This window comes from Kogia breviceps, chromosome 6, assembly GCF_026419965.1.
Source record: "Kogia breviceps isolate mKogBre1 chromosome 6, mKogBre1 haplotype 1, whole genome shotgun sequence".
In the NCBI taxonomy this organism is placed as follows: Eukaryota; Metazoa; Chordata; class Mammalia; order Artiodactyla; family Physeteridae; genus Kogia; species Kogia breviceps.
Window position 1 is genome coordinate 127,346,021 of NC_081315.1, and position 25,389 is coordinate 127,371,409.

Below are 25,389 nucleotides of genomic sequence, written 5' to 3' on the forward strand. Positions count from 1 at the left end.
AAAATATAAAAATATAGGTAAAAATGTGTTTAGATGGGAATATAACTTCATAATAATTTTTTAAAGTCTGGAAGCATTCCTTAATTTGATTAAAAATCTTTTGCATTTCCAAAAAGAAAAGATATCTAATATGGTGAGAACATAAATTTGGATCCAGAAGCATGATCTACTGGTCTAACCAATCCTGAAGTTTAGAATTCATCCATTAATTAATGATACCGACCTCTAGGTATCTTAAAACATTAAGAAAAATTAGTTCCTGTGTAGTTTTTACAGCACTCTTGTGAAATAGGTGTCGAGGCAAGGGCTACTACCCCCAAGTTTTAGATGGAGAGCAGCTATGTCCCATGAGATAAACCATGGCAGAATGGAAATCTGAACAAAGGCAAATACAGGTCTTGAGTTCCTTGAATGGAAGGCAGAGCGTCCTTATAGAGTGAAGTCGGTTAGAGACTTGTGTCGTGAGGCTTGCCTCTGCAGTTATGGGGGCAGGACGAGAGAAACACCACAAGGGAGCGTGGGTCCTCACCTGCTAGGAAGAGTCGGCTTTGCCTTATTGCTTGGTGAAGGACTCTACCCACTAATTGGGTAAATAACTATCTATTAATGGTGCTGGTTACACTGTAGGTTTCCATGTTCACAGGAGCGCAGGTTAAGTAGCCTGATGCCAAAGTGATCTGAATAGACCCCAGAGACCTTGGTGGCAGAAGCCATGTCTCAACTCTACAACAAGTATTAGCTGAATCTAAAGCACAGTTGGTGGTTAAGAGTGGAGGGGGTATCAGTGCCGCAGAGGGGTTTTAAAAGGATTGAGGGGACTCTGCTCTCTACATGCCCACTAACCTCTTAGAATGTGAACTGTTAGGCATGAACAGTAAGGAAACCTAGGTAAGTAGACTTTCTTCCCAGTTGGGATGCAGAAAAATAAAATATATTCCTTGCTTTCCTTCCCTATGGATTTTTATCTTCCATTTAAGAGAATTACTACAATTTGATTTACCTGGTGGAATTGTGACTAGTCTAGACTTATTGTGTGCATTTTTCTCGTCTAGGATCTGTCTATCTATCTATCTATCATCTTCTATATCTATTCATACAAAATGTTAAATAGAATGTTTCGTCTTTGCTTATAAAATCAATGTTTGACTAGGAATATATTTACCATCTGTATTTTCATATGTTCCTGTACATGTAAATATACTTTTTGCACTTTATTATTCTTTTAGCAAAATCATTTAGTTTACTGATAAGCTGACCTTTAGAGCTTTAAAGGTGAGGTGGCATTTCTCCTGTAATTCTTTTCAAACAATCTAGAAACAGTCATAAAATTATCTGCCTCTAAGTTTCAATTAATTTCCTTTATTAAGAAAGTAATATATTTTATAAAAGAAAAATATTGTAATATTTTATCCATCTGTATTGAACATTATACAAAGTATGGTCTTTAAGTTTCTTCTGTTTCTTACATTTCTTAAGTACTTTTTACTATTTACACTGGTTCCTTTATCTCTTCATACTATTAGGAACTGGAAAAAATCCAACTAATCCAAGCCATTTACCAATGTAAAATCACCTGTAATGTTTAAATATAAAGACAGTTATAAAAAGACACACCCTGAGAAATAAAGATTCTGGCTTTCAGGACAGGACCACTAGAATTTATTTAAATAGAATAAATGCAAAGTATGACACTATTACATTTTACTTAATGCAGAGCATGGGGTGGTCCATATTGCTTAGCGGTTACAATGTGGGCTTTGGAGCTCGACTGTGTGGGCTTGTCTGTGTCCCAGCCAATAACCAGCCATGTGGGGCTGGACACGTTACACGATCTCTCTACTTCTCAGTTTCCACATTTACAAAACAGGGACAACGGCAGTCCTCGTTTCACAGGGCGGCTGTAAGGTTTTGACGAGATAATAAATATGAGGCCCCTAAAATAGTTTCTGGCATATAGTTAGTGTTATTGGGTGAACCGTGTACCCCCAAAAGATATGTTTAAGTCCTTGCCCCTGGTACCTGTGAATGTGTCCTTATTTGGGAATAGGGGCTTGGCAGACATAATCAGGTTAATATGAGGTTACACTGGATTAGCCTAATCCAGTATGACTGGTGGAAAATTTAGACAGACGCAGAGGGAAGATAGCCACGTGAAGAGAGAGGCAGAGATTGGCGTTATGCTGCCACAGCCAAGGAACATCTGGGACTACGATAGGCTGGAAGAGGCAAGGAAGCACCCTCCCCTACAGGCTCTGAAGGCAGCAGGACCCTACCAACACCTTGATTTCAGACTTCCAGCCTCCAGAGCTGTGAGAGCATAAATTTTTGCTGTTTTAAGCCACCTAGTTTGTGGTACTTTGTTATGGTAGCCCTGGGAAACGAATTCAGGCAGTATTCAATTAATTAGTTATTGTTAGACATCAGTAAAGGCCAATTATAATGGTTGGGCTTTGATCTTTTATACTGTAAAGAAATAATGATGTTTGCTCACAACACAATCTTGCATGCCTACATTTCATGCCATTCCAAATATGTAAGAATTGAGCTCCACCTCATTAGACAAACTTCAACTCTATACCACATGAAAATTTTGGAAGGTACAGAAGTGAGTGGCGTACAATAGAGTCAGAAAATATAGCCTTTTGACATTTCAAAAAGGAGGAAACTAACAACACGCTTTCAAGGTTATACTAACTCTGCTGTGCCATAATTGTTCTGGAAACATGGAAGTCATTTTGCATCTCATTCTGATAACAGATAAGATGAGACTAAAAGTTCTTTGTAAAATCACACGTTTAAACAGAAACTGTAACCCACTGACATCTGGGGACATCATGTAGATGTTGCATTTTCTACATCATGTAGAAAAATGCCATTATTTAATGCTATGCAGAGAGAAAGCTAGGAAAGTCTCAAAGCCTTGAAAACCTTTATTGAAATCTTGAGGTTCTGAAAGAAGACTTGACTTTCAGTGTGTCCCCAAAGCACTCTAAAATAACCACAGACAGTAGCTGAGAGCCAGGCTGGAAACCAGCTGACCTGAAGATGTTCCATGTTGTACTCAGTACCAACTGACCTTAATCCTCGGCCAGGGAGCCCTTCACTGGGTCCCCACTCTTCAGAGCACCCTGCTCTGGCCCTCCTCCAGCCAGACTCCCCCTCATCATGTGAGCCTACCTTCCTTTAGAACAAGCTCCTGGCACCCACAAACAGACCCCCAGATTCTTTGCCAGGTGACCCTGGGTCTGCTTCCAGGCCCCATGTGGTCTTCTTCCCCGGGCTGAAGCCAAGGGGTGCTGTTTGTAGGGTAGTGAGGGGTATATGAAGTTGGGATGTACCTGCTGGCTGTCCTCAAATTCACACTCAAGACCCCTCCCAGTGGGTAGGTGGGAGGGAAGGGGGTGGGCCATGGCTCAGGTCTTCCTGTGCCACTGCGTTCTGGCACAGAACTGGCTGGAATCTGAGTGTTCTAAACTTGACGCTGGCCTTCCAGTTATATTTATCAATAGGAGGGTAGACGATATTTTAATAGCTTCTAAGCCTGATCCATAATGTTTAAATATTTACAAATAAAGTATGCAGCTTTCCTTGTGTTCTTGTAGCAGACCCTGGGAATGTCAGAGGAGGCTCTAGTGATAGCATAGACGTTTACTCACCCATTTTGTACCCACTGTCCTTTTGAAAATCACAAGGCTGTGGCTCTATGTGTAGACATTGGAGCCACTATTTCAGGTTAAATTATAATAAGAGGAATAATTATAAAGGAAGATACTAAGATAAAAATATCCTACATATATTGGGGTCAGAAAAATAAATTTGTCAGGAGTAATAGGAAATTAATAAAAACTGAGAACTAGGACAATCTAGGAAGCATATGTACTAATTAATATTAATTTAAATATCCACATTTTAAAAAGGATCCTTTTTATTTAAATATAAATAAAATATTTTAAGTATTTATTATATGAATAAAATGTATAGCAGTTTTCAGAAATAGTTTATAGATTATCAGAAACAGAGTCTAATTTTTCCACTTATTTTCCTTTCCATTGCTTGCATTTTGGCATTTCTAGTCCAAAACACAGGCTATATTGACTAGCAGTATATTCTTGAATAGTGGAGAATAAATGTATTGGTCATATAAAGACAATAAAAATATCTTTATAATAAAAGCTCTTTAAACCCATATTTTTTTTAACAATCAATGCTACACAATTTTTTAAGAACTCTGAGCAATTGTGTTGGATCGACAAAGCAAAAGGAGCTTTCCAATTAAATAAAACAAAAAATAACAAGAATCACTACAGAAATTAAATAATGGCATGTGGTATGTTTGTGACAAAGGTGATTTCAGAGCTTCTGCCAAGTGTTATGACATGGCTTGAGCTTTGAAACAGCATCAGCTTTGGAAGCTAGAAGAGGGCAACAGGAATTCCAAGCAGGTAGATTTTTTTTTTTTTTTTTTTTTTTTTTTTGTGCTATGCGGGCCTCTCACTGTTGTGGCCTCTCCCCTTGCGGAGCGCAGGCTCCGGACGCGCAGGCTCAGCGGCCATGGCTCACGGGCCCAGCCGCTCCGCGGCATGTGGGATCTTCCCGGACCGGGGCACGAACCCGTGTCCCCTGCATCGGCAGGCGGACTCTCAACCACTACGCCACCAGGGAAGCCCAAGCAGGTAGATTTTAAAGTAAGGAGTTTCTTTCTATAATAGTCCCCTAGTCACTATCAGCCCTCTTCCCTGCTCTAGACAAGCCACAGTCAGCTGCAGAGCTGTGCTGGTACGGAGGACAGGTTTCAAATGGTAATATAACCCTTCAGTTTCCACCAGGGCTGCGCAAGCAAGATTTACCTCATAACACATTTATTATGCACTTATTCTTACATAGTACTGTGTCTTTTACCTGTGATATTCTAAGTGTTGAATGAGAAGCACAGATAATGTATGCTATGAGTTCTTAGGAAGAAGAGATTATTGAGGGTTAGATACTAGACCCATAATTATCCAAGTGAAGACCCCCATTGTCATTTTTATATCTACCATTTTAGAGAATTTTAATATAGTAAGAGAGGTAAGTTTTCAAGGGCACTACAGGATATGATTCAAGCACAGGTTTTGAAGTGTTATACACCTGGAATCTAATCCCAGGGTTAAATCTTCCTAACTCTGTGATTTAGGCATGCTACTTAAATTCTCCAAGCCTCAGTTTCCTCATCTGTAAAATGGTATAATAATAAAACTTACTTTATATCTGTAGACCCTGTCACACAACATGTTTATACATCACAGAGCTCTTATATTTCCCAAGTAGAAAAAAATCAGTAGGTTTCACACACTGACTATAAAATTATATTTTTGCATGTTATTTAGTTTCTGAAGATCATCACAATTCATTCCTATTTTATATAATCATTAGTTTCTATTACTCTGGTCCAGGACAAATACAATAGTGATATATAGATGGCTTTATGATATTTTTTTTTTTTTTTTTTGTGATACGCGGGCCTCTCACTGTTGTGGCCTCTCCCGTTGCGGAGCACAGGCTCCGGACGCGCAGGCTCAGCGGCCATGGCTCACGGACCCAGCCGCTTGGCGGCATGTGGGATCTTCCCGGACCGGGGCACGAACCCGTGTCCCCTGCATCGGCAGGCGGATTCTCAACCACTGCGCCACCAGGGAAGCCCCTATGATATTTTTGAATTCTCTACTGCATAATTGCATTTTCTAGTGATTAAACTCCAACTCAGGAGAAAATATCTTTAATATTCATTCCAGAGCAATATAATATAAAATGGGAAACTATAATTGGGTGGCAACTCAGCTAATGTATTTCAGAAACACAGACATTATGCAACAATCATTATGGTTAATGGTATGTCTTTCTATAAAAAGCTCTCCTTTATGACTGGAACCCAAGAACTTCATTAAAACCAATGGTTATATTGGTAGTAGAAAGAAAAGAAAAAAGAAAGTCCTACAGTTTTCTGATAAATACCTAGACATTTTATTATAGAGTTCTCACTTTTTATCTTTCTTCTCCATAATGCTACTGTGAGCTACGGCCTTTGCGACTCTCAGGGCTGCTGCGTACAGCTGTCCAGGTTGTGTGCTGCACAACTGTAGGAGGCTCCATTTACGTAGACTACCATGAAAAGCCCTTGGACTTGTGAAGTTCCCAAATGGAAAATTACATATGGTATCCCTGGCTCTCTACTTCCACTCCATAATGGATTCCTTTGTACTAAAAACTAGAATTCTGTGACCTCAGATCTGAACTAAATGAGATAACATTCCAAGTATGGCCTGAAATTGGAATATGGCTCCTCTTCAGCATTTGTAGATAGATTCCAATCTCTGGAAATTGACAACTTAGAGTCACAGGTATGTGTCATATGGACTTTTAAACATGTAGCAGACATTGCTGACTTTTGGTTATATGTGATGAAAACAGAAGAGGGATTATAATTATAGCCCAGTTTATTAAGCCCACTCCTGGGTGGCCTCATGAGACCAGAGAAACAAGCAGTAGAAAGCATAGCAGATTCTGGAAAGAAAGAAGAGAATGGTAAACAAAAGAAAAATAAGGTAAAAGAGTACTCTTAGTTGTGAGTACTTGGTAGGTGACTTTTTCATTTTTCTCAGCATACTTAGAAGTGGGCGTTGTGGGCAACTCTGGCCTAAACTTGGAGCCTGACATTTAGTCATTAGGGAACACAGCTCTGAGCCTTTGATTTCCTCTGTCTGTCTGCCAGTGACATTTAAAACATCTGTCTAGCAAACTCTACGTGGAATAGTGGATGTGCATCTGTCTTTTGCAGTAGAATCACAGAACTTTGTTGTTGTTGTTATAATGCAGCTCTGCTGGAAGTTCTCATTTCTAACCCCAGATGGAATACTGACTCTGAGATGGAATAGGAACAGAAGCCAGGACTGAGATCCATGCATTTCTGCATGTGAACATTTTCCTTTTCTAAAGGAGTTCAATTTAACCCCAGGTGCATCACATTAGAGTTGTGTATGCAACTCAACTTTATAGCGGGTCCTCCCCGAGTATGAGTGAGTGTATGTCGAGCAAACATCCCCAAAAGAGCCCATTAAAATGTAAACATGAAAGAATGCTCAATACAGCTGCGGTCTTACCATTTGCCTTGTCCTGCACATCTGGAGGAGACAGGCCGGGAGCATGCCACTGACAGTCCGGCTGTGTGGAACAATAAAACATTATTATAGCAGCACGGGCTTCAAACCAAACATAGTGGCATGTTAAAAATATAACTATCCTATGTGACTTTTGTTATGCAGGCAACCCAAAAGGGGTTCCTATCCAAACCTGTGGCCAATCTTGCTCACCCCTCTTATCTCCCTCATCACTATTAACTAACATCTCCCTACGCCCCTCCTAAATCCACTCTGTGTTCAGCCAGAATGTCTACTACTTTGGGATTGTGGCTTTTTTTTTTTTTTTTTTTTTTTTTAAAAAACAGATGTGTTTTGGATATGTGAAGAAGTATGAACACTTTTGTAAAACTTACTATAGCCCGTAAATAAAACAAAAGAATTTATCATCAACAAATACTCTTTATAAAACCCTCGCACAGGAGGCAACAGGAAGACCAAGGCAACAATGTACAAGTTTAATGTTTTCTGGCGGCTCAAGGAAGAAATCTAAGCCATTACATGAGGACATGGCTTATAGAGGCTCAGGACGGTAAAGGAGCGAAAATCTTTCCCTTTGTACTGTTCCTCTGCAGAAACTATTCTAAATTGCTTAGTTTAGACTAGAAAGTCAGTGAGAAGAGAGGGTAGACTTGGATTTTTCTCTTGGGATTTTTTTCCCTAGATTTACACCAATTAAGAACAGCTAGACATTGAACATCAGGAAACCTGTTAAACAGATTGCATTGAAATAAATCATAAACTACAGACCTGAATTTCAAAACACAGCTCCAAGGCCAGAATCTTTGCATTTCACCACTTAGAACAGAGGAAGCTCAGCTTTACCTGCCAAGGAGTTTGGTCTGTCTTCCTGCTCCAAATGCTTATTCCTGTCTCCTCTACCTCTACCCCAAGACACAGAGAATGCAGGCCCTTTGTTCTATTATCCAATTACCACCTGAAAATAATTCAGGAGATTTTCTCTAACAACGAGCCAATAGGGGGCATTTTACAGGGCTGCCGGACCGACTGAATGTAACCCAAGAGTTCAATTATCTAAGACGCTAAGAAATGCTGCATTTGGTACTGTCTGACCCCACTTTACCCTCACTCAGACACCTAGGCTCTTGGCTCTTTTTGGTCCACAAAAAGCTAAAAGAGGAAATGAGATCACCTCCGTTTTTCATCTCCTCGTTTATTTTTAGATGTCTCAAATAACACATAGGATAAGTGACGTGAGCCTCAGTTTTATATTCCAGGACAGTTGCCAAAAGAAGGTGAATATACCATAATTTTACAAACACTATCGCATGTGCTTTAATTCAGGCTTAGAAATAAGCATGAAACATGAAATATTCTTTTAAAATGAACTCTGGGAGTTTCTGTAATTTCTCTCCTTATACCGAGATTTTGTTTAAGTGAATACTGATTGAAAATGTAGTCGTTACATGGCTTGGAATCTTGTTTCAAATACAGACGTTTACTTGGTGATAATTTTAAGTGATCTGGACTGCCTTATCTCTTGTAATTGACAGAAAAAGTTCGATGAGCTTTTATAGTAGCTGAACGTCTGCCTTCTTTCCACAAACGAAGATTTGAAGAAAATAGTCATTTTTACTTCTAGGCAAACTTGAATGACTCATTGGATTTATAGTTAACCTTCCACGAGAGTATTTCCCCCAATTCCCTACCCTGCAGACGACTAAACTCCTTAGTAAATTTCTATCTCTTTGTTTCCCACAATATTAATTTCCTTCTACATTCTGAAAACAATCCAGAATGATAGCTGTGTTTGGAGATTCCCAGAAATGTTCCTAGTGAAAAGTAAAAAGTAAGCAAACGGGTAAAGAAAAAAAAAAAATGGAGGAGGGAGAGCAGACAGAAGAAGCAACCAACAACAGCACAAAAAGAACCAAATTCTCAGCTGTATGCTGTGTCACACCAGGGTCAAATAAGAGATGCTCATTAAATTCTGACATCCTTCCACCACCCAAAGAGTCATTATCTCCTCCCTTGGGAAAAGGGCTTCTGAGTCACACTCAAATACAAAAGTGTGAGAAGTTTCAGTCAACTAAGAGAACTATGTACTCCTTAAGTGTCCTGCTAGGAAAATCCTGCTAGGATTTAAAATCTCAGATTCTCTGCCTAATTAGAAACGCAGTTAATAATAACTAAGGGGGAGGAGGTTGTCTGAGCCAATCCAAAATGCAGGAAAATGCATGATTTATTTCCTGTATAAAGATTCTGTCTATGTAGGCAAAGACAGAGAGTAGAGACAAACTTCCAGACCATGGGGAACACTGTTATTGAGAAGGAAAGGGAGGGTGCTCTGGGTCTGACATATTCAGGTTGACTGTCCAAATCAATTTCACTCACAACTAATGGCTCCACTGTTCACTTCATTTTGCTTGGGTAGACACAGCCATAGAGAGCAACTTAAGTGGGTCACTTTTTCTTGGATCCTTTAAGAAGATCCTTTCAACTGGAAAATGTCAAAAACTATTTTGCACAGATATAGCAATATTCATAGTAGTTGAATATAAGTCTACAGCTGAAAAAGGTATCTCCCAGACTGTTTTGCTATATTCACTTTGCTTTTCTTATACACAGAAATGTCTTTTTGGTAGAGTCAGGTATGTCATTAAAAATGACCCATATAAAGTGTTATATGTTTGTTCCTGGAATTTTAGCTCAATTTGATACCTTTCAGTTAATGTATTCCTATCTATATGTCCTATGGATACAGTGTCCCAAAGATAATTATAGTGTACATAGACCACTGTAACTCTGCGAATTAGAGGCTGAGATAAATAGAGGCTCTTTTTTTTTTTTTGTGGTACGCGGGCCTCTCACTGTTGTGGTCTCTCCCGTTGCAGAGCACAGGCTCCGTACGCGCAGGCTCAGTGGCCATGGCTCACAGGCCCAGCTGCTCTGCGGCATGTGGGATCTTCCCGGACCGGGGCACGAACCCGTGTCCCCTGCATTGGCAGGCGGATTCTCAACCACTGCGCCACCAGGGAAGCCCGAGGCTCTTTATGTAGACAGTATTATGTGCCAAAATTCCTGAGACAGACATCATTTCTACCAAAAGAGAATATTAGCAATTAGAGATATAAGCACTTATTTGTTGCAATGAGAGCTCTTACTTACTGGGTACTTCTGTAGATCCTGCACAGCCCCAGGGCCTGTCAGTAGGCATGGATCCCGCAGGTGGAAATTGGTTGGGAAATACATCTGAGGAGAACAATGCTGTTGGTTCATGGCAAGTGGGTGAAATTGGGGAATCACACTGACACTAGTTTTATACAACCACAAAGTTTGGTTGAAATCTTAAGGTTTAGCGTAGATCTGGTATAATACAAATTCAAGAGAGGAGGGCTGTCAATGCAGACTCTGGACTGATAAAGATGAAGCTCACAGGCCAAATTTTACTTAAGGTGAAGCTATAACTACTTTTCCATGTTGAAGAAATTAGAAACACTTGAAAATGAATGTAGAGTTAACTTTGTGTCTCTGAGTTATCTTCACAGAGTCCTTGCTTAAGAAGAACCAGCCTTTAAGCCATAAAATAAATTCTCTTAAACTGCGGCCAGAGACACTGATGACATAACTAAAGTCCAGAGAGGAAATTAGGAATTAAGAGAAACAATATTCTTTCCTTAAGGCTACTAGTGAACCAATGGAATAGAATGCTCCAATACCCAAGAAGATACTCTACTTTCTCAAAAGAAGGCACAAGTCTTTCATGTAGTTTTCCACTGTTGTGGAAGCAACTGCAAGAAATACCAAGGAAATGTATTTCCAAGGTGTTTGTGAGTCTATGAAGAAATCTCCCTTTGCATGAACACACACTAAAGCTTGTGCTACTGTAAAAACGTGTTCTGTAACACGTGCTTTTCATGAGTGTTAGGGTTGAGAGGCCTTGGTGGTATCTAAGCATTAACTCTCCACTGACATTTTAGTTGACAATGAAAAGCATGAGTTGTCCTAGGCCAGCTGTACCAGAGTTTGAAAATGCCTTCAACTGGGACCATGAGGAACTGTTGTACTTGGGAATAAATGTGTGAGTAAAACTTAAAGTTGGCATTTCAAACACGACAAGAGGGCTGGTGAATTTAAGTAAGGATCAACATACCTGTTTTAATTGCCTTTCTAGTTTTTCTTTCTCCATCTGACAAGCTTTTATCTGTGGACAAAACAAAGGCATTTGTATATCAGAAAGAGCTCAAATGTTCTAAAGCTACTCTTGGCCCAGAGGGCAGTGATCTACTCAGAAATCCAGGGGGTGAAGCACTGATAACAGTCATGCCAACGAAAATAGCTGAGTTTTGGATTTTTCAGACAGGCACTGGTTCTATCTTGAAATTCCCAAATGAAGTTTGGAAAGTTGGATAGTTTAAAATTGTTATTCCAATTTGTGGGGGCCATTATAATTCTCAGTTTTAGGTTGATGTATTTAGCTCTAGATATAAATATAGATATAGACATAGATATGGATATAGAAACAGCTTCTACTGCTTATTGAATGTAATTGGAATTGGTCAACTGTACAGCCAAAGGCTTCCACAATGAATTTTAGAAGTTGCATTTGCACTTAATACATGTCAGACAGTGATCTAAGTGCTTTACACTTAATAACTCACATTCAATCTTCCCAATACCCCTATGTGATACTTAATATTATTATTCCTATTTTACAGATGAGGTCACTCACGCATGAGATGCTGAGTAACTTGTTCAAAGGCTACACTTCATGCTTCTCACTATTTAAGGCCCAACCTCATCCAGCAGAGTCACCTATGCTGGGTTCCCCCAACATCTGACACATCTAAGGAAAGCTGGTTTTCTTTGGACTCTTTAGTAATGCTATTGTCATCTCTATATCCTTATAAAGCAAGGTCAAATGTCCCCTACTGTATGATACCTTTCCAAGTCCTACCTATCAGAATTATTCTCTCCTTTGGTCGTCCCATAGAGATAGCATTTTACATTTCCTATATGACTTTTTATAGTCGAATGTGTACTATGTACAGTCAGTTCTCATGATTCGTGGTAGTTATGCTCTATAAAGTCACTGTGAACACTGAAGTAGCAAACACTGAACCATTTCTCCCAGGGAAATGCAGGCTTAGGTTCCTACCAGCTTCTGGTCATGCCATTTTTGTAAATCAATCAATACATAATTTTGTTTTATGTGTGTTCTGTTAAAGACACCTCATTTAATAAATATTATAGATCCATTAAATTGAACTCATGGCCAATAGAGCTATATTCATCCCTGAGTGAAGCTTATCGGACACATGCCTTTTCTCCATTAGGCACATCACAGCCTTCCTGTGCTCAGGAACACTGGACAGCACTTCAGCACTATGCTTGGGGGCCATTAAAAAAAATGAAATCACCGGGGGCTTCCCTGGTGGCGCAGTGGTTAAGAATCCGCCTGCCAATGCAGGAGACACGGGTTCAAACCCTGGTCCGGGAAGATCCCACATGCCGCGGAGCAACTAAGCCCGTGCACCACAACTACTGAAGCCCGAGCTCCTAGAGCCCATGCTCTGCAACAAGAGAAGCCACCACAATGAGAAGCCTGCGCACCACACCAAAGAGTAGCCCCCGCTGGCCACAACTAGAGAAAGCCCGCGTGCAGCAACGAAGACCCAACGCAGCCAAAAATAAAATAAATAGAATAAATTTATTTTAAAAAAGTGAAATCACCACCAAAAAGCACAAATATGTGAAAAATGTGGCACTATATAGACCATGAAAAGGACACTTTTTACAGTATGAGATCTGAAAGAAGACAGCATCACCTGTTGGACCTCCACTGGGAACAAGTGTGTCAGGAAGCTCAAGTATTTTGCTGCTCTGTACAAGTTCACAAATGCCCTTAAAGGTGGCATAAGAATTGATTTTGGGGTGACAAATATATTTTAGTGAGTAGGCAAATTCACAAAAATGGAATCTGTAAAAATGATGAGGATAGACTATATATGTCCCCCTCATTATCTTGTGAGACTTTTAATAGAATGGATCATTTTTTACTTCCCTCACAGCATATAGCAGAATGCCTTGCAGAAAGAAAGCATCAAAATTAGATTGCAAGGCACTGAATGTGGCAGGCTAATTGTATAACAGTTGTATTATACAACTAAATGAAACTATTAAAAATTCTCCGTCAGCTTCCCTGGTGGCGCAGTGGTTGAGAGTCCGCCTGCCAATGCGGCGGACGCGGGTTCGTGCCCCGGTCCGGGAGGATCCCACATGCCGCGGAGCGGCTGGGCCCGTGAGCCATGGCCACTGAGCCTGCGCGTCCGGAGCCTGTGCTCCGCAACGGGAGAGGCCACAGCAGTGAGAGGCCCGCATACCACAAAAAAAAAAAAAAAAAAATTTTCTCCCTTCCAACAGATTATTTTTGAAATACCTGTAAGCTATTACTTGAACTAGATGTTTCTGCATAGATTTTTTTTTCACTTAACCCTGAGAACAACTTTGTGAAGTCATGAGGTAGGTATCTTTATCTATATTTTACAGGTGAGTATGCTAAGAGAGGTTAAGCAACTTATTTTTAGAGACAGAGGTTTAGAGTTATAAGAAACATTTTAGAGATCATCTACTCCAACTTTGTCATTTTACAGATGAAGAAGAGAAAGCACAGAAAGGTTGAATATTTGCTCAAGGTCCTCACTGATTGTCAAAGCAGGCATGAACATTGGGCTTTTATCCTTAAATATCTCCTAAGTATCTTTCACTTCACCACGCTGACTGTTTTACCAGTCATTGCCTTAAAATGTCCTTCATGATAGGAAGAATAAACTCTGGTATGTAAGCAACTAGGGGCAGATCGATTTGACCTAAAAATTCCTTTGGTCAAGTGGTCCATTTGGACCATTGGTAATACGCTACTCAAATAAGGTAATGCCTATTCTATCATGGCATTTAATCTGCTGTTAATACATTTAACATAGATTGTTAAACCATCTATTACATCTGGTGAATTCTGTCTTCCTTTCACCTGAGTAAATGAGACTTTTGAAGAATAAATGCTTAGATTAGGAGGAGCTTCAAGATGGCGGAAGAGTAAGACGCGAAGATCTTCCTCCTCACAGAGACATCAGAAATACATCTACACATGGAACTTCTCCTATTGAACACCCATCGAACGCTGGCAGAAGACCTCAGACCTCCCAAAAGGCAAGAAACTCCCCACATACCTGGGTAGGGCAAAAGAAAAAACAGAGAGAAAGAATAGGGATGGGACCTGCACCAGTGGGAGGGAGCCGTGAAGGAGGAAAGGTTCCCACACACTAGAAGCCCCTTCGCGGGCGGAGACTGCGGGTGGCAGAGGGGGAAGCTTCGGAGCCGCGGAGGAGAGCGCAGCCACAGGGTGCGGAGGGCAAAGCGGAGAGATTCCCGCACAGAGTACTGGTGCCGACCAGCACTCACCAGCCCGAGAGGCTTGTCTGCTCCCCAGCCGGGGCGGGCAGGGGCCGGGAGCTGAGGCTCGGGCTTCGGTCGGGTCCCAGAGAGATGACTGGGGTTGGCGGCGTGAACACAGCCGCCTGAAGGGGGCTAGTGCGCCACACCTAGCCGGGAGGGAGTCCGGTTGAAGTCTGGAGCTGCCGAAGAGGCAAGAGACCTTTTCTTCCCTCTTTGCTTCCTGGGCGCGAGGAGAGGGGATTAAGCGCGCCGCTTAAAGGAGCTCCAGAAACGGGCGCGGAGCTGCCGAAGAGACAAGAGACCTTTAATTGCCTCTTTGCTTCCTCCGGCGTGAGGAGAAGGGATTAAGCGCGCCGCTTAAAGGAGCTCCAGAAACGGGCGCGGAGCTGCCGAAGAGACAAGAGACCTTTAATTGCCTCTTTGCTTCCTTCGGCGTGAGGAGAAGGGATTAAGCGCGCCGCTTAAAGGAGCTCCAGAAACGGGCCCGGAGCTGCCGAAGAGACAAGAGACCTTTAATTGCCTCTTTGCTTCCTCGGGCGTGAGGAGAAGGGATTAAGCGCGCCGCTTAAAGGAGCTCCAGAAACGGGCGCGAGCCGCTGTCGGCACGGACACCAGAGACGGGTGTCCGACGCTAGGGTTGCTGCTGCCGCCACCAAGAGGCCTGTGTGCGAGCACAGGTCACTCTCCACACCGCCCCTTCCGGGAGCCCGTACAGCCCGCCACTGCCAGGGTCCCGGGATCCAGGGACAGCTTCCCCGGGAGAACGCGCGGCGTGCCTCGGGCCGGTGCAGTGTCACGCCGGCCTCTGCAGCCGCGGGCTTGCCCCGCATCCGTGCCCCTCCCTCACCGCGGCCTGTGCCAGAGCCCCCGAATCAGCTGCTCCTTTAACCCAGTCCTATCTGAGCGAAGGGCAGACGCCCTCGGACGACCTACACGCAGAGGCGGGACCAAGTCCAAAGCTGAACCCCAGGAACTGTGCGAACAAAGAGGAGAGGGGGAGGTCTCTCCCAGCAGCCTTAGAAGCAGTGGATTAAAGCTCCACAATCAACTTGAAGTGCCCTGCATCTGTGGAAAACCTGAATAGACAACGAATCATCCCAAATTGAGGAGGACTTTGGGAGCAAGACATACTATTATTTTCCCCTTTTTTCTTTTTGTGAGTGCGTGTGTGTGTGTGTGTGTGCTGCTGTGTGAGATTTGTCTGTATAGCTTTGCTTTCACCATTTGTCCTAGGGTTAGACCAACCCGTTTTTCTTTGTTGTTTTTTTTAAGAGAAATTTTTCTTCTTAATAATTATTTTTATTTTAATAACTATACTTTATCCTACTTTATTTTGTCTTCTCCCTTTCTTTCTTCCTTTCTTCCCTCCTTCCCTCCTTTCTTTCTTCCTTCCTCCCTTCCTTCCTCTCTTCCTTCTTCCCTTTCTTACTCTCCTCCTTCCTTCCTTTCTTGCTTCCTTCCTTCATTTCTTCCTTCCTCCCTTCCTTTCTTCCTTCCTTCCCTCCCTCCCTCCATCCTTCCTTCCTTTTCTTTCCTTTCTATTTTTTCTCCCTTTTATTTTGAGCCGTGTGGATTAAAGGCTTTTAGCGCTCCAGCCAGACACCAGGGCTGTGTCTCTGAGGTGGGAGAAGCAACCTTAGGACACTGGTCCACAAGAGACCTCCCAGCTCCAAGCAATATCAAACGGGGAAAATCTCCCAGAGATCTCCATCTCAACACCAAGACCCAGCTTCACTCAAGGACCAGCAACGAACAGTGCTGGACACCCTATCCCCAACAAAGAGCAAGACAGGTCTACAGCCCCATCCATTAGCAGGCTGCCTAAAATCATAATAAGGCTACCAACATCCCCAAACACACCACCAGACGTGGACCTGCCCACCAGAAAGACAAGATCCAGCCTCATCCACCAGAACAGAGGCACTAGTCCCCCCAGCCAGGAAACCTACTCAACCCACTGAACCAACCTTAGCCACTGGGGACAGCCACCAAAAACAACGGGAACTATGAACCTGCAGCCTGCAAAAAGGAGACCCTAAATGCAGTAAGATAAGCAAAATGAGAAGACAGAAAAACACACAGCAGGTGAAGGAGCAAGATAAAAACACACCAGACCTAACAAATGAAGAGGAAATAGGCAGTCTACCTGAAAAATAATTCAGAATAATGATAGTAAAGATGATTCAAAATCTTGGAAATAGAATAGACAAATTGCAAGAAACAGTTAACAAGGACCTAGAAGAAATAAAGAGGAAGCAAGGAACGATGAGCAACACAATAAATGAAATGAAAAATACTCTAGACGGGATCAACAGCAGAATAACTGAGGCAGAAGGACGGATAAGTGACCTGGAAGATAAAATAGTGGAAATTATGACTGCAGAGCAGAATAAAGAAAAAAGAATGAAAAGAACTGAGGACAGTCGCAGAGACCACTGGGACAACATTAAATGCACCAACATTCGAATTATAGGAGTCCCAGAAGAAGAAGAGAAAAAGAAAGGGACTGAGAAAATATTTGAAGAGATTATAGTTGAAAACTTCCCTAATATAGGAAAGGAAACAGTCAATCAAGTCCAGGAAGCACAGAGAGTCCCATACAGGATTAACCTAAGGATAAACATGCCAAGACACATAATAATCAAACTGTCAAAAATTAAATACAAAGAAAACATATTAAACGCAGCAAGAGAAAAACAACAAATAATACACAAAGGAATCCCCATAAGGTTAACATCTGAACTTTCAGCAGAAACTCTACAAGCCAGAAGGGAGTGGCAGGACATATTTAAAGTGATGAAGGAAAAAAACCTACAACCAGGGCTTCCCTGGTGGCGCAGTGGTTGAGAATCCGCCTGCCGATGCAGGGGACACGGGTTCGTGCCCTGGTCCGGGAAGATCCCACATGCCGCGGAGCGGCTGGGCCCATGAGCCATGGCCGCTGAGCCTGCGCATCCGGAGCCTGTGCTCCGCAATGGGAGGGGCCACAACAGTGAGAGGCCCACATACCACAAAGAAAAAAAAAAAACAACAACAAACGAAAACCTACAACCAAGATTACTCTACCCAGCAAGGATCTCATTCAGATTTGATGGAGAAATTAAAAACTTTACAGACAAGCAAAAGCTGAGAGAGTTCAGCACCACCAAACCAGCTCTACAACAAATGCTAAAGGAACTTCTCTAGGCAAGAAACACAAGAGAAGGAAAAGACCTACAAGAACAACCCGAAACAATTAAGTAAATGGTAATAGGAACATACATATCGATAATTACCTTAAATGTAAATGGATTAAATGCTCCCACCAAAAGACACAGACTGGCTGAATGGATACAAAAACAAGACCCATATATATGCTGTCTACAAGAGACCCACTTCAGACCTAGGGACACATACAGACAGAAAGTGAGGGGATGGAAAAAGATATTCCATGCAAATGGAAATCAGAAGAAAGCTGGAGTAGCAATTCTCATATCAGACAAAATAGACTTTAAAATAAAAACTATTACAAGAGACAAAGAAGGACACTACATAATGATCAAGGGATCGATCCATGAAGAAGATATAACAATTGTAAATATTTATGCACCCAACATAGGAGCACCTCAATACATAAGGCAAATACTAACAGCCATAAAAGGGGAAATCGACAGTAACACAATCATAGTAGGGGACTTTAATACCCCACTTTCACCAATGGACAGATCATCCAAAATGAAAATAAATAAGGAAACACAAGCTTTAAATGATACATTACACAAGATGGACTTAATTGATATTTATAGGACATCCATCCAAAAACAACAGAATACACATTTTTCTCAAGTGCTCATGGAACATTCTCCAGGATCGATCATATATTGTGTCACAAATCTAGCCTTGGCAAATTTAAGAAAATTGAAATCGTATCAAGTATCTTTTCCGACCACAACGCTATGAGACTAGATATCAATTATAGGAAAAGATCTGTAAAAAATACAAACACATGGAGGCTAAACAACACACTACTTAATAACGAAGTGATCACTGAAGAAATCAAAGAGGAAATCAAAAAATACTTAGAAACAAATGACAATGGAGACACAACGACCCAAAACCTATGGGATACAGCAAAAGCAGTTCTAAGAGGCAAGTTTATAGCAATACAATCATACCTTAAGAAACAGGAAACATCTCAAATAAACAACCTAACTTTGCACTTAAAGCAATTAGAGAAAGAAGAACAAAAAAACCCCAAATTTAGCAGAAGGAAAGAAATCATAAAGATCAGATCAGAAATAAATGAAAAAGAAGTGAAGGAAACAATAGCAAAGATCAATAAAACTAAAAGCTGGTTCTTTGAGAAGATAAATAAAATTGATAAACCATTAGCCAGACTCATCAAGAATAAAAGGGAGAAGACTCAAATCAATAGAATTAGAAATGAAAAAGGAGATGTAACAACTGACACTGCAGAAATACAAAAGATTATTAGAGATTACTACAAGCAACCGTATGCCAATAAAATGGACAACCTGGAAGAAATGGACAAATTCTTAGAAATGCACAACCTGCCGAGACTGAACCAGGAAGAAATAGAAAATTTGAACAGACCAATCACAAGCACTGAAATTGAAACTGTGATTTAAAATCTTTCAACAAACAAAAGCCCAGGACCAGATGGCTTCACAGGCGAATTCTATCAAACATTTAGAGAAGAGCTAATACCTATCCTTCTCAAACTCTTCCAAAAGATAGCAGAGGGAGCAACACTCCCAAACTCATTCTATGAGGCCACCATCACCCTGATACCAAAACTAGACAAAGACGTCACAAAGCAAGAAAACTACAGGCCAATATCACTGATGAACATAGATGCAAAAATCCTCAACAAAATATTAGCAAACAGAATCCAACAGCACATTAAAAGGATCATACACCATGATCAAGTGGGGTTTATTCCAGGAATGCAAGGATTCTTCAATATACACAAATCACTCAACGTGATACAGCATATCAACAAACTGAAGGAGAAAAATCATATGATCATCTCAATAGATGCAGAGAAAGCTTTTGACAAAATTCAACACCCATTTATGATAAAAACCCTGCAGAAAGTAGGCATACAGGGAACTTTCCTCAACATAATAAAGGCCATATATGACAAACCCACAGCCAGCATCATTCTCAATGGTGAAAAACTGAAACCATTTCCACTAAGATCAGGAACAAGACAAGGTTGCCCACTCTCACCACTCTTATTCAACATAGTTTTGGAAGTTCTAACCACAGCAATCAGTGAAAAAAAAAAGAAATAAAAGGAATCCAAATAGGAAAAGAAGAAGTAAAGCTGTCACTGTTTGCAGATGACATGATACTATACATAGAGAATCCTAAGGATGCTACCAGAAAACTACTAGAGCTAATCAATGAATTTGGTAAAGTAGCAGGATACAAAGTTAATGCACAGAAATCTCTGGCATTCTTATACACTAATGATGAAAAATCTGAGAGTGAAATTAAGAAAACACTTCCCTTTACCATTGCAACAAAAAGAATAAAATATCTAGGAATAAACCTACCTAAGGAGACAAAAGACTTGTATGCAGAAAACTATAAGACACTGATGAAAGAAATTAAAGATGATACAAATAGGTGAAGAAATATACCATGTTCTTGGATTGAAAGAATCAACATTGTGAAAATGACTCTACTACCCAAAGCAGTCTACAGATTCAATGCAATCCTTATCAAATTACCACTGGCATTTTTTTACAGAACTAGAACAAAAAATTTCACAATTTGTATGGAAACACAAAAGACCCCGAATAGCCAAAGCAATCTTGAGAACGAAAAATAGAGCTGGAAGAATCAGGCTCCCTGACTTCAGACTATACTACAAGGCCACAGTAATCAAGACAGTATGGTACTGGCACAAAAACAGAAATATAGATCAATGGAACAGGATAGAAAGCCCAGAGATAAACCCACACACATATGGTCACCTTATCTTTGATAAAGGAGGAAAGGATATACAGTGGAGAAAAGACAGCCTCTTCAATAAGTGGTGCTGGGAAAACTGGACAGCTACATGTAAAAGTATGAAATTAGAACACTCCTTAACACCATACACAAAAATAAACTCAAAATGGGTTAAAGACCTAAATGGAAGGCCAGACACTATCAAACTCTTAGAGGAAAACATAGGCAGAACACTCTATGACATCAATCACAGCAAGATCCTTTTTGACCCATCTCCTAGAGAAATGGAAATAAAAACAAAAATAAACAAATGGGATCTAATGAAACTTAAAAGCTTTTGCACAGCAAAGGATACCATAAACAAGACCAAAAGACAACCCTCAGAATGGGAGAAAATAGTTGCAAATGAAGCAACTGACAAAGGATTAATATCCAAAATTTATAAGCAACTCATTCAGCTCAATAACAAAAAAACAAACAACCCAATCCAAAAATGGGCAGAAGAACTAAATAGACATTTCTCCAAAGAAGATATACAGATTGCTAACAAACACATGAAAGAATGCTCAACATCATTAATCATTAGAGAAATGCAAATCAAAACTACAATAAGATTATCATCTCTCACCGGTCAGATTGGCCATTATCAAAAACTCTAGAAACAATAAATGCTGGAGAGGGTGTGGAGAAAAGGGAACACTCTTGCACTGCTGGTGGGAATGTAAATTGATACAGCCACTATGGAGAACAGTATGGGGGTTCCTTAAAAAACTAAAAATAGAACTACCATATGACCCATCAATCCCACTAATGGGCATATACCCTGAGAAAACCATAATTCAAAAAGAGTCATGTACCAAAATGTTCATTGCAGCTCTATTTATGATAGCCAGAACATGGAAGCAACCTAAGTATCCATCAACAGATGAATGGATAAAGAAGATATGGCACATATATACAATGGAATATTACTCAGCAAGCAAAAGAAATGAAACTGAGTTATTTATAATGAGGTGGATAGACCTGGAGTCTGTCATACAGAGTGAAGTAAGTCAGAAGGAGGAAAACAAATACCGTATGCTAACACATGTATATGGACTCTAAGAAAAAAAAAATGTCATGAAGAGATTAGTGGTAGGATGGGAATAAAACACAGACTTACTAGAGCATGGACTTGAGGATATGGGGAGGGGGAAGGGTGGGCTGTGACGAAGTGAGAGAATGGCAGGGACATATATACACTACCAAATGTAAATTAGATAGCTAGTGGGAAGCTGCCGCATAGCACAAGGAGATCACCTCTGTGCTTTGTGACCACCTAGAGGGGTGGGATAGGGAGGGTGGGAGAGAGGGTGATGCAAGAGGGAAGAGATATGGGAATATATGTATATGTATAACTGATTCACTTTGTTGTAAAGGAAAAACTAACACACTATTGTAAAACAGTTATACTCCAATAAAGATGTTTAAAAAAATGCTTAGATTATCATTATAAAGAAAATTTTGATAGTTTTAGCGTATCACTAGGATCCTCCCCTAGTTCATAAGCAGTTATACTGTACTGTAGTTAGACAATACATTTATTTTTTGATATCAATCAAATATTACAGGTGACACGGGAATGAAAATTACTGTGAATTATAGTCTATAATGTAAGTATCTGGTTGTGTGTTTCTGGCTGTACTACAGCTTTTATAAAGGCAAGAACATTGCCAGACTAGACAAATATTTAGCATCAATCTGAATTTAATGTAGTAGAATGAATAAAATTAAAATATGGCAGGAAGTAAAATGATTTGTGCAGTGACAACTTCAAAAAAATTAAGGCAGCTTTGCATGTAAGGCATACAAATTGAGACAGTGATTTTCTCACCAAGAACAATCAGAACATTTTCTCACCCACTGTTGTAAAAGTATGTTGCATGAATTATTTTCAGAAAAAGCATTTTATTATATTTTTACTGTTATTTTATTCCTTCCAGTTTCTTAGAAAGGAAATGGTTCTGCCAAATAATTCTCCATGTAAAACTAGGAATTTAAAGTTAATCCTTAAAAAAGATGTCAAAGAAGAAACTAAATTTAACTCACCATCTACTTTGTATTCGGAAGAAGGGGATGACAAAGAGTTTAAAATCTCTTCTAAGACTGAGAATCTTGAAGCTACAGAGCTGTCACAGCCTGCCCCACAACAATTCCTTATTTATTGAAAAACACTGCATAATTTTGCAAATTAAAAATTTCATGGTTCATTGTTTTTTCTTAAGCCAAAGTTGTGTTAGCTACATTTACCTCATTAACATCAATATTTACCCATCATGGCAACTTCCCGAGTCTATGTTTAATAAATTCTGTTGCACCTAATTTTAGTATGCTTACATTTAATATTCTATTCTAATAAAGTGGCTAACATTGTCTGGCTTCCTTGAGAGCACTCCAGTTACTTTAAATCTGGGAACCCACTGAACAAAATTCTTGGTTTCACTAGCTATATAAATGACATTTAGTATGTATGTTTTTAGAAGACAGGAACATTCCAACATAGCCCTTCAAAGAAAATGATAAGAATTTAGAAACAACTTCACTGTACTAGAGTGTTTTGGCTTTGAATTTGAGTGCTAGGTGGTTCCAACTCCCATTCTACCAAGATAAATATTATGAGAAAAAGATCAAAGAATTGGATTTTATAAAAGACTTTGGAATCCAATTTCTTGGAAAACTCCTTAATATACTTAAGATGAAAGAAATCTCTAGTCATTTTCATCTCTTTACAAGATTGTTTAAGAATGATTTCATCCCAGGTGCTAATCTCTCTCTCAAAAAAAGAAAAATCCAACGGCAATTAACAGAAGCCAAAATGTCTAGATTTTTAAATGAGAAAATAAAAATAAAATACATACGTTCTGGCAAAGATTATTGGACTTATACCTGAGAATTCAGCCTGTTCAACTGGGTTTGAGAAGTTTGATTAATTTGCTGTAGCTCCTCTTTTTCTCGATTAAGTCTTTCTCGGTCTGATCGCTCCTTTTTGAAGTCTTCTTCGTATATTTGCACCTAGGAAATATTAACTTACTGTTATGGCTAGCTTCCTTTTCTCTTAAGCCATTTAAATGAGTTCCGGAGAGGTGCTATCTGGGTTTGTCCAATCTGAGACATTCCCGTCCTCTTTTCATGAGTATTTCTTTATGGTGGGGCTCTATCTTGATACATATGACTATACTTCTACCTTTCACTTTGTTTATAATGGCAGTTCTCAACTTTTTTCTCCTTGAGCATATATCTGAAATTCATAAGTAAAGTAATAACATGGATATTTTGAAAACAATTCCCCTCACCGATTTTTTATTGCATATTCCATTATTGTGATGAAGCCTTGCTCCTCCCACCCCATCAGTGTTAAGTTTCACTGTTTTGGAGCAAATCATCCATCTCTAAAACAAGGCTTTGATGTATAAATATTGCTTGAAGTTCTGAAAGTTTACTGACAATAGCTGTTAAGTGAAGCCACTAAATACTGACATGCCAAAGTTTCTAAATATAAGTTTAGCACAAGATAGAAATGAAAGGCTCATGTATGTGGGAGAGCAAAGCATGTTTACTGAAAGATATTCACCAGAGTTGGCCTTTATAAGTAATTGTGGGAGTATGTCATAAAAAAGAGTAACATTCTAGTGGAATGCCTCTCAAGAGGTACTCCAAATATTCCAGAAAAGTAATCAAAACAACCCCCCCCAAAAAAACAGATTTAATTATTGTTGTTTTAATTGGCGTAGTGTTGGCTGATGGCTTGGAGACTAGAGTGTGGAGTTAGGAAAACAAATGAAGCTTAAGAAATGAAGCAAAGGATTTCCTCTAAAACCAGATTTAAACAACCACTTACATGGGAACCTAGTAGCTAGATTTCGTCTTTTAAAGTTAATGCACATTGCACCACCATCAGCAACAGTGCAACAACTTTTAACTAAAGGGTTATTAATTTTAAGTCAATAATAATAGAACAAAACGTAATAGGCAAGGGGGGGAACTTAAACATTTTACATGGATCTAGATGCAGATATACATATTTAATTTCAAGACTTTATTCACCAGAAGGTTGCAAGGGAACTATACCCAGCCAAGCCGACATTTTGTTTTGGGGTGGTTTTTTTTGGAGGGGGGTTGAGAGCTGAGTTTCAAATCCAGACACAGTTAAACCAATGTTCTGTAAATAATTATCAGAGGCATCTGAAGTGGGAGAAGTCCATCTGATTAGAACAGATGGACACTCTTTATCAAACACAACAGTGATAGCAATTTCATCACTTAGATGGCCAAGATTCAAGCTCAGTTTCTTCGTGAATTTAAATCCTTTAGGGTCTCACGCAGCACTTGGTGATGTAATGATTGTGGGTACCCAATTAGAAATGTGCACAGTTAAAATGTGAATGCCAAAAGCTAGCAAAAGAGCCATACAGAAACGAAGGAGACGGATTCTGGTCTACTCTTGGGGTTTATGAGAAGAATACCTGCCATTGTCTGTATCAAATACGAATTAAACCTTTACTGTAAACACGTGTAAGAGCAACTCTCTAGCATGTGGTGTACATTATATGGGAGCACTGAAGATGACTCAGGTGTCTGAACATAAGCAGTACCTTTTTCAGAGGAATCCTGGCTAGCGCCAGTGGTACTTGAGGGGCTGAGAATTTGGCAGTTTTAACACTCTGATTATACACTTATTCTTTCCATGGGTCTATTTTCAAGCTGTATATTTGATCCTGAATGTAATGAAGCAGATTATTTCAAACTGAGTTGATAGAAGAGAAAATCCAACTTTATGTCAAATGCTCTGAAGTTTTTAGGT

General features: G+C 40.0%; 1 protein-coding gene across 10 annotated transcripts in view; it reads right to left on the minus strand.

Moving 5' to 3' along the window:
* The window catches only part of TNIP3 (TNFAIP3 interacting protein 3), a 117,141-nt gene that overhangs the window by 54,371 nt on the left and 37,381 nt on the right, over positions 1 to 25,389 (minus strand). For 7 of the 10 annotated variants that reach the window (XM_067036593.1, XM_067036589.1, XM_059066321.2 and 4 more), the window contains 4 exons: positions 23,475 to 23,600; positions 11,287 to 11,337; positions 10,302 to 10,385; positions 7,137 to 7,197 (listed from right to left, as the gene is read on the minus strand). In XM_067036593.1, coding sequence (XP_066892694.1) covers positions 7,137 to 7,197; positions 10,302 to 10,385; positions 11,287 to 11,337; positions 23,475 to 23,600 — 322 coding nt within the window. Of the gene's footprint in view, positions 1 to 1,518; positions 1,574 to 7,136; positions 7,198 to 10,301; positions 10,386 to 11,286; positions 11,338 to 23,474; positions 23,601 to 25,389 lie in introns of those variants that run through there. The other 3 variants (XM_067036594.1, XM_067036592.1, XM_067036587.1) reach the window with 2 other exon arrangements.